Consider the following 14,243-nt stretch of genomic DNA (forward strand, 5'->3'; position numbering starts at 1 on the left):
TTTCTTACGGGAAAATAGGCACGTTAGCGTTGAATGATAAGTAAAAAGTGAATGTGGGTTTAAAAGAAAAATCAAAGACCCTTGTTTATCTGAGGCCCTGGTGTGGTTCTCCCTTCATGATCAAGCGTTCCAGAACCTCCTGGGGAAAGAGTTCCTATGAAAGGGACCTGCTGTCGTCCTTAAGTGTGAGAACCCGAGCCAGTCAATTGGTTTGCTTGACTGACTAGGAAGAAAAGTTCATAAATCACATTTCACACTTTTTTGTTTTTGCACAAGTCTGCTCCTGGTGTTCCTTCGTGTGATGTGTTTCCAGCCAGACACCTTCACATCGTAACAGGAAGGACAAATACATGAGATTTTTCCCTCTGTGAAGAGTCTGTGTTCTTACCTCTCACAGCCCCTCCCACTTTTGCTTAGATGGTGTTCAGAGATGGTGGCCTCCTGTTATGTTTCAGCATGGGGAACAGCAGAGATTTAGTGATAGTAATGTTCAGCCAGTTATAATAGTAATTGTTCATTGAGCATCTCTGTCGGTCCAAACAGGTACTAGGGGCTTTGCATTAAATCCTCAGGGCAGTCCTCTGAGACGGACAGTGGTGTCCCCATTGTATAGATGGGGAGCCTGAGGCTAAGAAGAGTTCGGTAACTTAGCTAAGATTACCCAACAGATGGCAAAGTTGGAATCCAAATCCGGTGAGATAATCATTTTGCAAACGACAGAATAAACCTTCTTGCAAGAAAACTTCCTTCTCAGATATTCTGTATCGGAAGATTACAGTGCCCAGTCCTAGAAAGAGCTAGAAGGGGTTTGGAGGTCATCTGTCCCAGTGGTTCCCACAGCTAAATATGCATGAAGGGAACCTGGGAAGCCCTCTTCGGGTTGACAAAGGTAAAGCTTTGGGTTCTACCCCAAATCCCCAGATAATCTCTGAAGGCTGGGTCCCAGAGGCTGGGACTCTTTCAAGTATCTGACCATCAATCTAGTGCAGGGGTCAGCAGACTTTTCCTGCCAAGGGCCAGAAAGCAAGTATTTTAGGCTTTGTGGGCCAGCAAGATCTCTGTCATATGTTCTTCTTTGCGTTTTGTTTTTTCTCAACCCTTTTAAAATATAAAAAACAATCTTAGCTTGAAGACCACACCAAGACTGACCTGGGCTGAAACTTGCTGACCCCTGGCCAATCCGAGTCCTTCATTCTGTGGATGGGAAATGAGGCATTTGCTCAACGGGCTTCCTTGCCTATGGGTCCCCGAGGAGCTGATGCAGGAGTCAGAATCCCACCCCAAGTCTCCTTTTCCTGGTCTTGTGCACTGTAATTTCTTAAAGCCCATCTCCTGTACTTTTGTTTGGATTATGAAGATGATACTTTTTTTGTCTCCAGTTTGTACAAGGTCAAGACTAGTACACTCTATCAGAAAGCAAAGGATTTTGTCACGATGAGACTTGAACTGAAATTCTCCTTCACTCCCCATCTTGGCTTGTTTTTGTTGGTTTTGGTTGAATCCAAGCTCCCTTAATGCCTTATCTATAATCCCAGCTACTGTCTACCCTTTTGGGCCTAGAAATGTGGGGATTTACTTTTAAGGAAGGTTTTGCATTTTGCATAAAAGAACCCATGGGAGGAGAGTGTTATATTACAGCACTCCAGGGAAAAGGAGGTTCTGATGATTTCAAAGTGACTTTCATTCTAAGCAAGTGGAAAAAAATCCTATTTGTTGCCTTATCAATGGGAAAAACTTGTATTTAAATGTTAATCCCCCCAAATTAATAACACAAAGCACACTCTTACCCTTTGACTGTTTACTCTAAGAACAAAGGTCTTGGGAACAGCTGGGCAGGCATAATTCTCAAATGTTGCATATGTATGTTTCTTGGAATTAATGTCAAGCCCAGAGACAATGAATGGCCTAGAACAGTGTTGTAGCACAACCTTTTAACTCAGTTATCTCCCTGGAAACACGGATGTTGAGAGTCGAATTCCGTTTTCTCAGGAACAGACCTGAAGGTGACAGAAAGAGAATCTGCTGCAGTGGGACAGAGACTCGCCTCCTGTCTCCCGTAGGTCCCCTTTCATCTGCAGGTAGTAACCACAGTACAACTGTGCTGCTTCACCGAAACAAGAACGTAGAACCCCTACAAATTTGGCTCCACCAGGTCCGTACATGGGGATTTCTGCTTGCCAGTGGCAACTTGCACATGATGGATAGAAGTCCCAGTGGTTGTCATCTAGCAACCGAGGAGAAGGTAGCTCCGAATATATGAATTCTTACCCGCCAGGCCCCATGCCATCCCCTGCTGACAACTCAGAGCTTAAAAAAAAAAAAAAAGGCAGAGCCAAACCATCCCACCCGGGCTGTTGCAACAGGGGTGTGTTTACTCATTTGTTATCACGAGGCTTGGCTCAGCACCCAGTGCCCCAATTGCTAAACGCCAGGGGTCTGACTGCGAGATTCTTCTACCAAGAGGCTCTTTCCCAGGTGTCCTTCCCTGATGGGTCAGGCTCTAGGAGACCAGGTGCAACTTACGCCTCCGTATATGCTCATATTTCTGTTACAGATTTGGTGATCTGCCACCTGTGAGTCATTTGCCTTTTCCACTGCATTTTTCTTGTTGGCAAGACAAGGTAGTGATTCTTTCTGTCCTTTGATTACATCTGAATCAGATGGCCACACGAAGTCGCTTCAATCACTTGTACTTTGGCACATCGAAAGTAGTGGTTTGAATCACTGATGGACCAGGATAAATATTTATCTAGAAATGGTCTAGTTTCTGGTTGAGTGGTTAAGAGCATGATGTTACAGAGTTATCATCGGAACCAAGGCTGGTCGGAAGAAAATCCTTCGTACGTCTGTGAGCCTTGGGGATACTCAGCTAGCCGGTGCTGTACTCGGGGTTCGTTGCAAATCCCTTGAAAGCACGTCTTCTGATTGAAATGATTTTTTTTCCTTCTACTTGACTAGTGCTTTGCATCATGAGACAACAACTGGTATCCCAGTGTTCTTGGAATATGTCGTGAATCAGTTTTTGGATGTTATTAAGTTACGTGCTTTTAAAAAAGAAAGCATGGAATCCTGGCGCTGGCGAGGCCCAGTAGATGCCATCTGTATGCAGAGAGATCGGTTTTGGGTCGTTGATGAGGGGTCTGAGAGCCTGTTGCCTTACACTCCCTTCACTCCCCTTTGCATTTTGGGATGTGTATGGCAAGGCCTTTGCTGCTCCTACATGTTGAAGACTTAGGAAGCTTCAAGAATGCTGTTGAGATAACAAATGAAAAAGCACTTGGAAAAATATGAAGATGGTGACATCCGAGAGGGCAGGGGCTGGATCTGTCTCACTCCTGAGGTGTTGAAAGTGCAATGCAGAAGGTAACAGCCATCACTCAGCCACAGCACCATGAGTGATTTAAGAGACAACCTCAAAAACTGCCAGCTTCGAAAATAAGTTAGAATGTTATATCTTTTGCTGTGTAATACAAATTGATATTTAAGGGAGCTTATTTTATTTGAATTCAGTTTAAAAGAAGGTTTTCCTGCTTCTTAAAGAGATATGTATTGGAAACTATCCTTAAAGTCTGGTTTTGAGCATTAATTCTTAGTTCCTAGAAGCATAGTCACTCCTCCTATGGGGCACCTTAATGTGGTCTTTATAGAAGTCTGTGAAAGTAAAATTGTTTAGTAAAAAATGTATTACATTACTTGTATTAGAGCTTAAAATGCCAGTCATTTCCTAATTTTTAAAAGGGAGACTTTAAAGTTAAAAGCATGAGGGGAGAGGGAGAGAGCGTCTGTATTTTAAATGACATGTTTGACAATTTTGAAATGATATTTTATGGCAGATACACATTTGAAAAGTCCTAAGAATAAAATACCGTTTTATAATTAAAATACCTCGGAAACCAGTCAGAGTAGACAGACACAGACGTGATGCTCAAGGCAAGGTTTGATTTTTCTATCAAGTGAACTTTAGCTCTGTCTTCTCTTTAACACGAGTTGTCTTGTCTTGACAATCATGACTATGATGGGAATATTTTCAGGTGTTCTTAAACCGGATGTTTCAAAATATTGTACAAAACAAAGTAATTTTCTTAGTAGTCTAGATTTATTGCCCATTCAGGTAAGTCGATCTTCTACCTGAATAGAAGGTTTTTTGCTAACAAATGTGACTCGATTTGCAGACTGAACTGGCACGTTTCTCTTCTGCCCCCAGGACATGAGAAACCTGAGGTTCGCGCTGAAACAGGAGGGCCACAGCAGAAGAGATATGTTTGAGATCCTCACGAGATATGCCTTCCCCCTGGCCCACAGTCTGGTAAATTCCAGGGTTCTCCTCGGTGGCATCAGAGGGTTTCTGGGTGTCCCCTCCTTCCTGTCTGTGCTGCACTCCCCAGTGTGATGTGTGTACGAGGCTGTTTATTACAGAAGGTTGACCCGTTCCCCGAGGGAGCGGGCCTCTCCTCTGCCAGTCTGTGTGGGGTGGCTCAGCCCAGGTGACTCCTGCCAGCCCCGAGCCTGCCCTCCACCTGGGCCAGCCCTCTTCCAAAGGCAGAAGGTGGCGAGGTGACCACAAGCATGTCAGTGTAGCACTGTGACGTCACATCCCAGAGCTCGTCGCCCCCTACTTGGGAACCAAGAGTGAGCCTAAGTGCCATTTAAGCCAATGTGCTTCTCAAATGCAGATTCGTGGCTTAGGTGCTGCAGGCCATCACTGGACAGGGGAGGTTTATTTATTTATTTTTAAGGGATGACACTTTAAATGTCATTTGATAGCATTTACTATATATTTGGCAGGACAGACTTATTATGCATTTAATTACTTACAACCTATGACTTAGTCCATAGCAAGTTTTGGGCTGTGTATACCTAGAACTTTTCCTTCCTATTTAGTAGACTGAGTAATCTCACTTTGTTTTACCACGGGACTGAAATAAAGCTTTCCACGCATCTTGCTCTTCAAACCATCTTTCTTCATATTCTGCCTTGATCTTGCCACCTTTTTTTCTGTCCTCTTACCCCATCCTTCTCCTCTGCTTGACTTTGTTTTTTTGTTTTTTTTTGAAATGTAAATTTCAAAAGATTTATTGATTTTATTTTTGATAGTGTTCTTAGCATTTTCCCCAAATTGTTGTTTTAAAATTTTATTGAAGTATAGTTGGTTCATAGTGCTGTGTTAATTTCTGCCGTACAACGAAGTGACTCAACTATACATATATATATATTCTTTTTCGTATTCTTTTCCATTATGGTTTATCACAGACTCTCTGCTTGACTTTAAACAAATGTGGAAGCAGACATCTGCTAAGGGGAGAGCAGGGGAATAATTCTTTAAAGATAATTCTTTAAATAAATAAATAAATAAACGTATGCCATTATTTTAAGTATGGAGTAAATATGCCTCCAGCTAGACTGAAGGTGATGAAAGAGGTCATTAAATAGAAGAGCTGCTTTGTAATGGAGCTCTTCTTCCTATGCCTGTCTTTTATTTATCTATCTATCTATCTACCTGTTTATTTATTTATTTATTTTGGGGCAATGAGGGCCTGAATTTTTTTCTAGCAAGACAAGGCTTCTCTCTTCCCAAATTTCATCAGCAGTTGTTTCCGTCAAAGGAAATTCATGGTTGATGGAAAGGACAATTACACAAAGACCGTGGTGGTCTAGAAGGATCTGGAGTACTAGTCATGGGTCATGTGTTGATTGTAGATTCAAATGTGATGCTTCCAGGAAATGCAATGATATCATAGAGTTGAATACATTCTTAGCCTTTTCTCAGTTTTTGATTAAATATGTGATTTAAAAGATATTTCAATATTAAAAATTTTTAACTATTAGGATAAAAAGAGCTTAATGGGAACACATCCTCAGAATTACCATGAAAGTGAGAATGTACATCTAATCCACGAAAATTCAGTGAGGGAATGGGTTATGTCTTGGGTTTTGCATATCTGGCCTTAAATGATCAGAGATTTAAAGATGGTTCACAGATCAGGGTTTGTTTATTTATTTATTTATTTTTGGCTGCGTTGGGTCTTCGTTGTTGTGCGTGGGCTTTCTCTAGTTGCAGCGAGCGGGGGCTACTCTTCATTGCAGTGCACAGGTTTCTCATTGTGGTGGCTTCTCTTGTTGTGGAGCACGGGCTCTAGGCCTGTAGGCTTCAGTAGTTGTGGCTCGCGGGCTCTAGAGCACAGGCTCAGTAGTTGCGGCGCACGGGCTTAGGTACTCCATGGCATGTGGGATCCTCCCGGACCAGGGCTCGAACCCGTGTCCCCTGCATTGGCAGGCAGATTCTTAACCACTGCGCCACCAACGAAGCCCCACGTAGCAGGTTTCTTCAAACCTCCTTCGAGTTGAGGCCCCAGTATGTCTCCTACACAATCTTGCTCCATCAGTCATCCCCTTTCTCTGGTATCTTCTGTCTCCTTGAGAGTTTACTCCCCTAAAAAGAGGTCAAGTGTTGGACCAGCTTTCCTCTAAACTACTGTCCCATCTCTCACTTCAATCCAAACTTCTGGAAAGAATATTCTAGGCTGTCCACATCTCCGGTTCACTCATTCCTCCAGCCCATTCTAGTATCCAGTTTTATCGCAAGTACCTTCTTGGAACTCAGACCTCTTACTGGCCAAGTCCAGTGACTCACTTCAGTCTTCATTCGGTTTGATCTCCCCCCAGCATTCAATAATTTTGACCACCCTCTTCTTGAAAGTCTTGGTTTCTGTGTTTCTGTACCATCTTGACTGTTCCTTCCCAGTCTCCACTGCCTCTGTCTTTTCCTTAAAGGTAGACATCTTGGTGGTGGTTCCCTGTCAGCCCTCTTCTCATGTTACTCACTTTGACTTGATTATTTCATTTAATCCATAGCTTAAGCTGTCATTGCTGTATGGGTGATTTCTAAATCTAGCCCTGACATTTGGATGATCCTCAGTTGCTCAGATTCGAGAACTTGAAGTCAATTCCCCACCCCAATGAGGCATAAAACGTATTTATTTTATTGAAGTATAGTTGATTTACAATGTTATATTAGTTTCAGGTGTACAACATAGTGATTCAGTATTTTTACACATTATACTCCATTTAAAGTTATTATTATAAAATATTGGTTATATTCCCTGTGCTTTACATTACAACCTTGTGTCTTATGTACGAAGTCAACTTTCTCATTCCCCTGCCTTACTTCTCCTATAGCCGCATCAGTTCCAAATCCCATAGGTTTTGCTTATTAGTAACTCTCAAATATTTCTTCCCATTTCTACCTGTGCTTCCCAACTCACTTCCCTTCATTCAGTTTCCTTCCCTTCCAACTTATGCTACACAATGCTGTTGTCTTTTTTTTTTTTTAGGTATGATCATATCACTCTATGTCCCACTCTCCACACACAAAAAATTCTCAGTGACTTCCCATGGCTTATACCCTAGACTCCAACCACACAGGCCCACCCTGTGCTTCTCTGGTATGCATAGAACTTTCTCAACTCAGGGAAACTTTGGTTTCCCTGTCCCCTTTACCTGCGGTCCCCTCATCTCTTTAGAGCCTATCCACCATGTTGCTCAGTCCTAGGTCCTTTCCCATGCCATGTGCGTTCCCTGGTGGGAGTTCATCTTACCTCTCAACCTGTTAGACTTTGCAGGTCCCTCTACTAGAGCACTTATCTCCCTCAGTCTGCCTTATGTCATAATTATGTAGTAATTACCCATCCCCCTCCTATACTGTAAGCTTATCAAGGCAGGGATCAGGCTTTATCTCTCTAACCTCAGCATAATGACTTCTGCATGGCAGTTGTATAATGATGGCTTTTTTATTGAACACGGGTTTAGTAGAAAGTGAAGGAAAAATCCATTCTGTGGAAACAGATGGGCTGGATTTCTGGATATTGTGGATCTAGTACCAGAGCATAGGATTCTGGGTTGCTGTCATTGGAGTGGTCCACAGAGGGTTTGATTTCTCAAGTCTATGGTGCTTTGCCTTATTTTTTGTGTCTGTGCTAGGAATCCCTACTTTTTTCTTTAGGAAGTCAGTAAAGTGAAAAACTGGAGAAAAAAATGGGAACTGAATTGCTCATACAAAGTTTTGGAAAATTACATTCTCAAAGTTTTAACCAGTAAAAGTCATCTTAAAAAAAAAAAACTAGTCACCAAAACAATACAAGATACAGATAAAAACAGATCAGCTAGTGACATGGCTCTTGGAATATTAGCCCCTGCTATTCCATTCAGTGTGTGCAGCTATTTCATCAGTTAGGTTCATTTCAGAGTAGTGTGTTGGGTGGTGTTGGGGAGCCATGAAGGCAGATGAGAAGTCGTAGTAGGATGAATGATACCTGCTCCCATTTGGGGATGTGACAGAAGTGATATGACAGATGTGTATGGTTCCAATATAGGGCGGTTGATATTCAGTGCTGTAAGAGAAAGGCCGAGGAAGCCTTCTGGGGAGTCCCAGGGGGAAGGGAACAGGTCCAGCCTAGATTGGAAGAGCTTGCATGGAATCGATAGTATTTGTGTTGGGCCTTGGAAGGACGGTCATCGTTGCCAGTGGGCAAGGATGGCGGAGGAGGTGGCATTTCAGGCAGAGATAAGACCCTGACCCTCAGCATAAGGGAGAGAAAGCTGGAAGTGTTGAGAGCTTACGAGGGTCGCCAGGGATGTTTGGCTGGAGTGTGGCGGGGAGGAGGAAAGCTGGGCGCGTCTGGTGGACGGCCCTGCTGGAGTCAGGCGCTTGTACCCTGGGAAGTAGCAGAGACTTACTGAAGGTTTTGAAGTAAGTGATGGGACTGAATACAACGTCACAAAGAACAGATAGGAGAGGAGAGCTCATGAAGCTGGGAGGGGAGTCAGAGGGAGGGCCAGGCGAGACGGTGGTGGTGATGCGGGCGGAGACCACACGCTTGGGCGGTAGTTTGATCCCGGAGAACAGGGAGAAGGCTGAATCATCCTTCCTTCTGAGGTCTGCGGCCCGAGTGATGACAGAGCAGGGAAGTGAGAAAAGGATTTCGTTTGGGGAAGCAGGTGGAAGAGGGGGCGAGGAGGGAGGAATGGGGAGTTCTGTTTTGTTTGCAGGGCAGTTGGCATCTTTTGACAGAATTTCCGGCAGCAATTGCGGGCCTGCCCCTCAGAAGAGAGTTCAGAGGTGTAGATCTAGAATCGTGGTTCTCAATCTGTTTGGAGTCATGGATTCCTTTGGTGATACGGTGTAAATTAGGGTGTCTCATCCCCTGAAAGATGTGCTATGTACAAAACTTGACATACAATTTGAGGGGACTTGCAGCCCCTCGGAAGCTCACCTGTGGGTCCCAGGTGAGGAGCCCTGGGTGTAACAGAGGAGCCAGCAAGGTGAATGAGGATGCTTAGAGAGGTGAGGGGAGAGCCTGCAGGGTGGGGTCTGCAGAGGCCGAAGGCAGACAGAGGCCTGAGAAGGTAGTGATGGGTGTGTGAGGCTGCGGGGACAGAGAGGAGGCTCAGGAAGAGTCCTTTACATTCGATGATTACCAGTTCCTTGGGGGCTGGACGCGCTAGCTGTGGACTGCTTGAAGCTGGGACCTTCTTTCCTCATCTTGTTCCCCAGCGCCGAGTTCAGTGCCTGGCATACACTTATTGAACTTTTTTGAATCACAGAGGATGGTCTGGGTAGAGGGGACCAGAGCCAGTTGGTAGAGGTTTAAAGAGAGAGTAGGTGGTATTTAAAAACAAAAATAGTGGTAGCGGCCAGGTTGAGGGAAGACGTGTTTCCCTGAGAATCCGAAAAAGGTGAATGAAGATTTGTGGGCAAGAGAGAGAAGGGTTCCTTTCCTGAGCGGGATCCTGGGGAAGGCAGAGGGGGATGGGATTAAGGCCAATTTGTAGGGCAGTTTGGGAAAGGAGAAGGGACAATTATTCCTCTGAGACAGGAGGGGAAGAAAAGTTTCCAAACTGCCACTGTGGGGAATGCGAGAGTGTGCCAGAAAGGGATTTCCTGGAAGCGTAATCTAAGCCTGATTGCATTCAACAATACAGAGGGCCCCTGCTTGAAAAATATCACTTTGTTAATATTATTGAAACTGTTAGAGCAGCTGCAGATTATCTCAGTGATTGTTATTGGCATTGGAAGCCAGAAGTAAACTTGCTGTTGCCTCCTGAAATGGTGTCTGGAGGCCAAGAGAGCTGGGTTCTAAATCCAGCCATGGGGTGAGCGGTGTGTGAGTGAGCTTTTTTCTTTCGCACCAGCCCCGGCTCTCTTGCCTCCTTCCCCATTAGTATTTTCACCACTCAGTGTGTTCAGTTGGAGACTTAAACTTTGAACTGAACTTGAATTAAACTTAGCCACACACAGTGGACCCCAAACCATTACCTTGATTGTTTCTATATTATGTCAATCCATTAAGACTTGAAAATTATTTAGATTACATTTTCTATTTCCACCAAAGCATTTATTTTCTTGTTTTATTTTTGCTTTGCTTTTCAAACAGTAGAAATTGTATGCCATTTTCTCAACTGCATTGTAACTCAATACTAAGTAAATGCTACATTTTTATGATAAGAAATGTGGCAATGCCTCTGATATGATGGTAATTTTTTTTTAAAAGCAGGAACAAAAATTGTGTACATATGAACAGAGCCTGATAGCGCTACAGAAAAATAAAGAGTTTAATTGTTGGAGTGGTATGTTCAATGCCAAAGTTCCTCTTTCATTGATTTCCTTTACTGTTTTTGCTCAGTCTTTACTCAGACGGGATAGTCAGAGATAATTCAAATTTTAGATGGGAGTTTTTTTTTAAACTCTGAATCCCATTGTATTATTGAGTCGTGAAATCAGTTGACTAGGTTGTAACCAGCATTTTTTAATGAAATAGAAAACATTAAGAGCATAACACATAATATAGATAAGTATGGTTTCATGAAAGATTTCTTTCGGTTATCCGTGTGTGTGTGTGTGTGTGTGTGTGTGTGTGTGTGTGTGTATGTGTGTCTGGGTCATGGTGTAAAGTGTATGGCTTTCTGTTAATCATAGTCTAGAAAGTTTGATGAACAGTCTTTTAGATAATGGTAGAATATGTAGAATAAAATGCATTTTAAGTTAATTTAGGCACCAATACAGTCACTTAAATCTATCTTTACAGCTATAGGCCTGCGTGGATTTTCTTGACTTTTGTTTAAGTGAAGGGCTTGAGTGTATGACTAAACTCATGGCCTGTAGACTCACATAAGGGAAACGTAGCGCGTGAAGAAACGGAGCCGGAGACCTGGCTGCCAGGCTCCCGGCGGCCCAGACCCTGCTTGGCGACTTTGAAAATTATGTAATATTTCTGTGCTTCAGCATTCTCATTTGTAATGGGGATAATAACACTCTCTGCTTCACAGGGGTTTTGTGAGGATTAAACGGAAAGTGCTCACAAAAGTGCGTGGCACGCAGTAAGTGCCCAATAAATGTCAGCGCTTCTGTTCTTAGCGCCCCATTTTTCCCAGCAGGTGCAGAGAGTAAGGATGATTACCACAACCCAGTCTTCCCAAGAATGTGAGTAAAGTAATTGTGATCATATGTGGGACACTTAGAGCCCTTTAAAAGAAAGATGCTCTACAGATAATGGTCAGTATTCTTATTAACAAACCATTGCCTGTACGTTGCTAAAGGATTAGTCGAAAGTCTTCAGTTTCAGAGCATTAAACCCAGAAAGCATCTTAAGTAGAAATGGGAAATACGGGCAGCGATGCTATGTAACACACAGAATTCTTCAGGAATTGTTTTCCCTTTCTTTTCTTTCCACCGGTGACTCTGCGTGTGGGGTAACGTAGCTCTCTCGGGATTCAGCTCTTCCGCATTGCAGTGTTTCCTACTTTTTGTTATTCTGTGAGCTAATCGGCAGTCATAGGATTTCAAAGTTTTCTGGTATTTGTTTGTTTTGATAAATTTGACCATCTTATGGGCGGTGGAGATGGACACAGGAGAGAAGACCCGCTGGCTCTAATCTCGAGAGAAGCCACAGGCTCGCAAGGCCTTTCTGTGGCGACCGGTGAGCAGGGCCCTTCCCTTTTTCCCGGGCTTCACTGAACCCCGTCACGCCCTGCCGTGTGGCATAAGCAGTGCCGTTTCCCCTTGTGCCCTCTCTGGCTCTACTCCCATGGCGCTTGCCTACAGAAATAATTCCATAAAGGTTACTACACTGGGCTATGGGGCTGTGCATCTTTTCTGACCATTTGAATGAGGCGTATAAATGACCCTACGAAGAGAAAATGAACAGCATAGGGTACTTTTTCCTGTGCCTTCGGTTTTCAGTTCAGAAGGCGGGGACATTTTTATAAATTGCTTTGAGATTGTAAACCAGACTGAAATGGAGCAGACTCTTACCTTCTAGGCCGATTACAGAATTAATAGCTAAAAGCAAAAAGCTCATTTTCAGCTGGGAATTGAACGAGAAGCCACACTTCTCTGCCTGGATGCGGCCTGAGACTGAAGTGTGGCTTCGTTCTCCGTTTCCTTTTTTTTCTAGAATAAACGGTAAACTTGGCTAATTGAGGGTCTAATCATGCTTTTAAATCTCCTCCCTTCGTGCCTCCTCCAAGACTTGGCCCTCGGTTCTTTTTGTGTGGCTCTCTCTCCGCTGCCCTCTCCCCCCGGCCTCGGGACGTGCCGACCGTCCTCCCCGCACCCATCTCCAGGGACCGTGGTCCCGGCTGGACCACCCCTCGCGCTGCCTTCCATGCCCACAAGCACAGCGCTCACGGCCCGCCCGCACGTCCTACCTTATTGCCCCACCGCCCGCCCTGCTACTTGGGAGGACTTGGCCTCTTCCACTGCACCAGCATTCAAAGGTTTTTAAAAAATATTGAGTAGCTGCAAGAGAATGTTTATAAAATGCCCATCAAATGCCCAGAGTCAGGATCTTCAGAGCAGCCCTTTGTCTCGGGGCTGCTATGTCTTCTACTTGCTTTACCCCCTCTCTCTTCAGCCGGGCCTGGCCTGCTGCCGTCTTATCTGCTGGCTCACGGGGCCCAGTTTCTTGGGCTATTTTGTGATGATCTTGCCTGTGGACTCATTCCTTGGACCTTTATCTATGTATGGGAAGACTCCGAGGCTGGGATTGAAGGCAGTTTTACGTTTTCTTCTGCCAGGCATTTGGGGGGCACTCCCAACCTGGGACAGTCACAGATTAACTTCTCTGCTTGATGTTTTTCGGAGCATCCAAGCTTTATGAGTTTTGGCTGCCTTGTGCTGCAGGCTCCATTACTCAGCACGGATCGTCTAGACAGGTAAGTTCCCTCGGAGTCTCAGGTGCTTGTTTCCTGTTCGTCCTCACCCTGAGGGCACAGTGTTATTGAAGGACGTTTCCAGTTTGACACCCATCTTGGCATCTTGGGGCAGGCCCGGGGTGTTACGTCCTCTCTCCTAGAGCCCAAGAGGCCACGAAAACCGGTCCTGCCCTGGGGGGAAAGCCGGCGTGCTCCTCTTGCTCTCTGTTCTGTTCGCAGTTTGGCTTGGGCTTCTGAGTATTTCTTCTTCCCTAGTTGACTCATAAATGCATTTTTAAAAAGGGTTTCTGTTTTATCCAGCGGTTTTAGATGTTGTCGGCAGAAGTCTCAATTAGAGGAACTAGACCATCATCCTGCCGGCCACCTACCTGTCCTGTTGCTTCTGAGGTCTTGATCTCCTGGGCTTCCTTTTCTTTTCTAGTTCCTCGGCTTCCTTCTGTCATCTAAATATGGGTTTTCTAGAGAAGTCCATCCTTCCCCTCCTCCTTGCTCCGTGCCATCCCCTCAGCTGTATTTCTCTCACTTTGACCAGCATTGCCTTCTTAGCTTCATGTTTCCCATTAGCTGCTCCATAACTTCAACTGATGCCTAAACCTTTGTTTAAAATTAATCTCTCATCTTTCCCTCAAGCCTCCTTTGAGCTCCCAGTTTCTCTAGTGCTGTCACTGCTTTCTCCACCTCTTCCTCCTCCTCCAAAATCAAGGTCGTTGTGAGATCTCCCTTTTCCATAACATTTACTGAATCCAGGGGATTCTTCCTCCCCAGCCCAACTTAGTTCAGGTTTCCATCTCTTCTTTTCTAAACTGTGGGGATGGTGCTTTTGCTGGTTTTCCTACTTCTGTTCTGTTTCCGATCCAACCCACTTCTACACGTGCCTCCTGTCAGGTCGCTGTCCCTGGGATGCAGCTCAGCTTATCTCATCCCTTCGCCTCCGAAACTTCAGCCATTCCTCCCTCCCTGTCAGTGTAAACGCAGACCTCTGTCTCCTCCACTGTGGGGCTGCATCTCTCCATGGTCTCCTGGTTTTCTACCTG

At 44.6% G+C, this 14,243-nt stretch overlaps 1 protein-coding gene across 4 annotated transcripts in view; it reads left to right on the forward strand.

Moving 5' to 3' along the window:
- Positions 1-14,243, forward strand: part of MTM1 (myotubularin 1) — a 98,510-nt gene that overhangs the window by 43,444 nt on the left and 40,823 nt on the right. For 3 of the 4 annotated variants that reach the window (XM_082376119.1, XM_082376120.1, XM_082376121.1), the window contains one exon: positions 4,205-4,306. In XM_082376119.1, coding sequence (XP_082232245.1) covers positions 4,205-4,306 — 102 coding nt within the window. Of the gene's footprint in view, positions 1-9; positions 3,364-4,204; positions 4,307-14,243 lie in introns of those variants that run through there. The other variant, XM_082376122.1, reaches the window with a different exon arrangement.

The sequence above is a fragment of the Balaenoptera borealis genome (genome assembly GCF_965194805.1).
Source record: "Balaenoptera borealis genome assembly, chromosome: X".
NCBI lineage: Eukaryota > Metazoa > Chordata > Mammalia > Artiodactyla > Balaenopteridae > Balaenoptera > Balaenoptera borealis.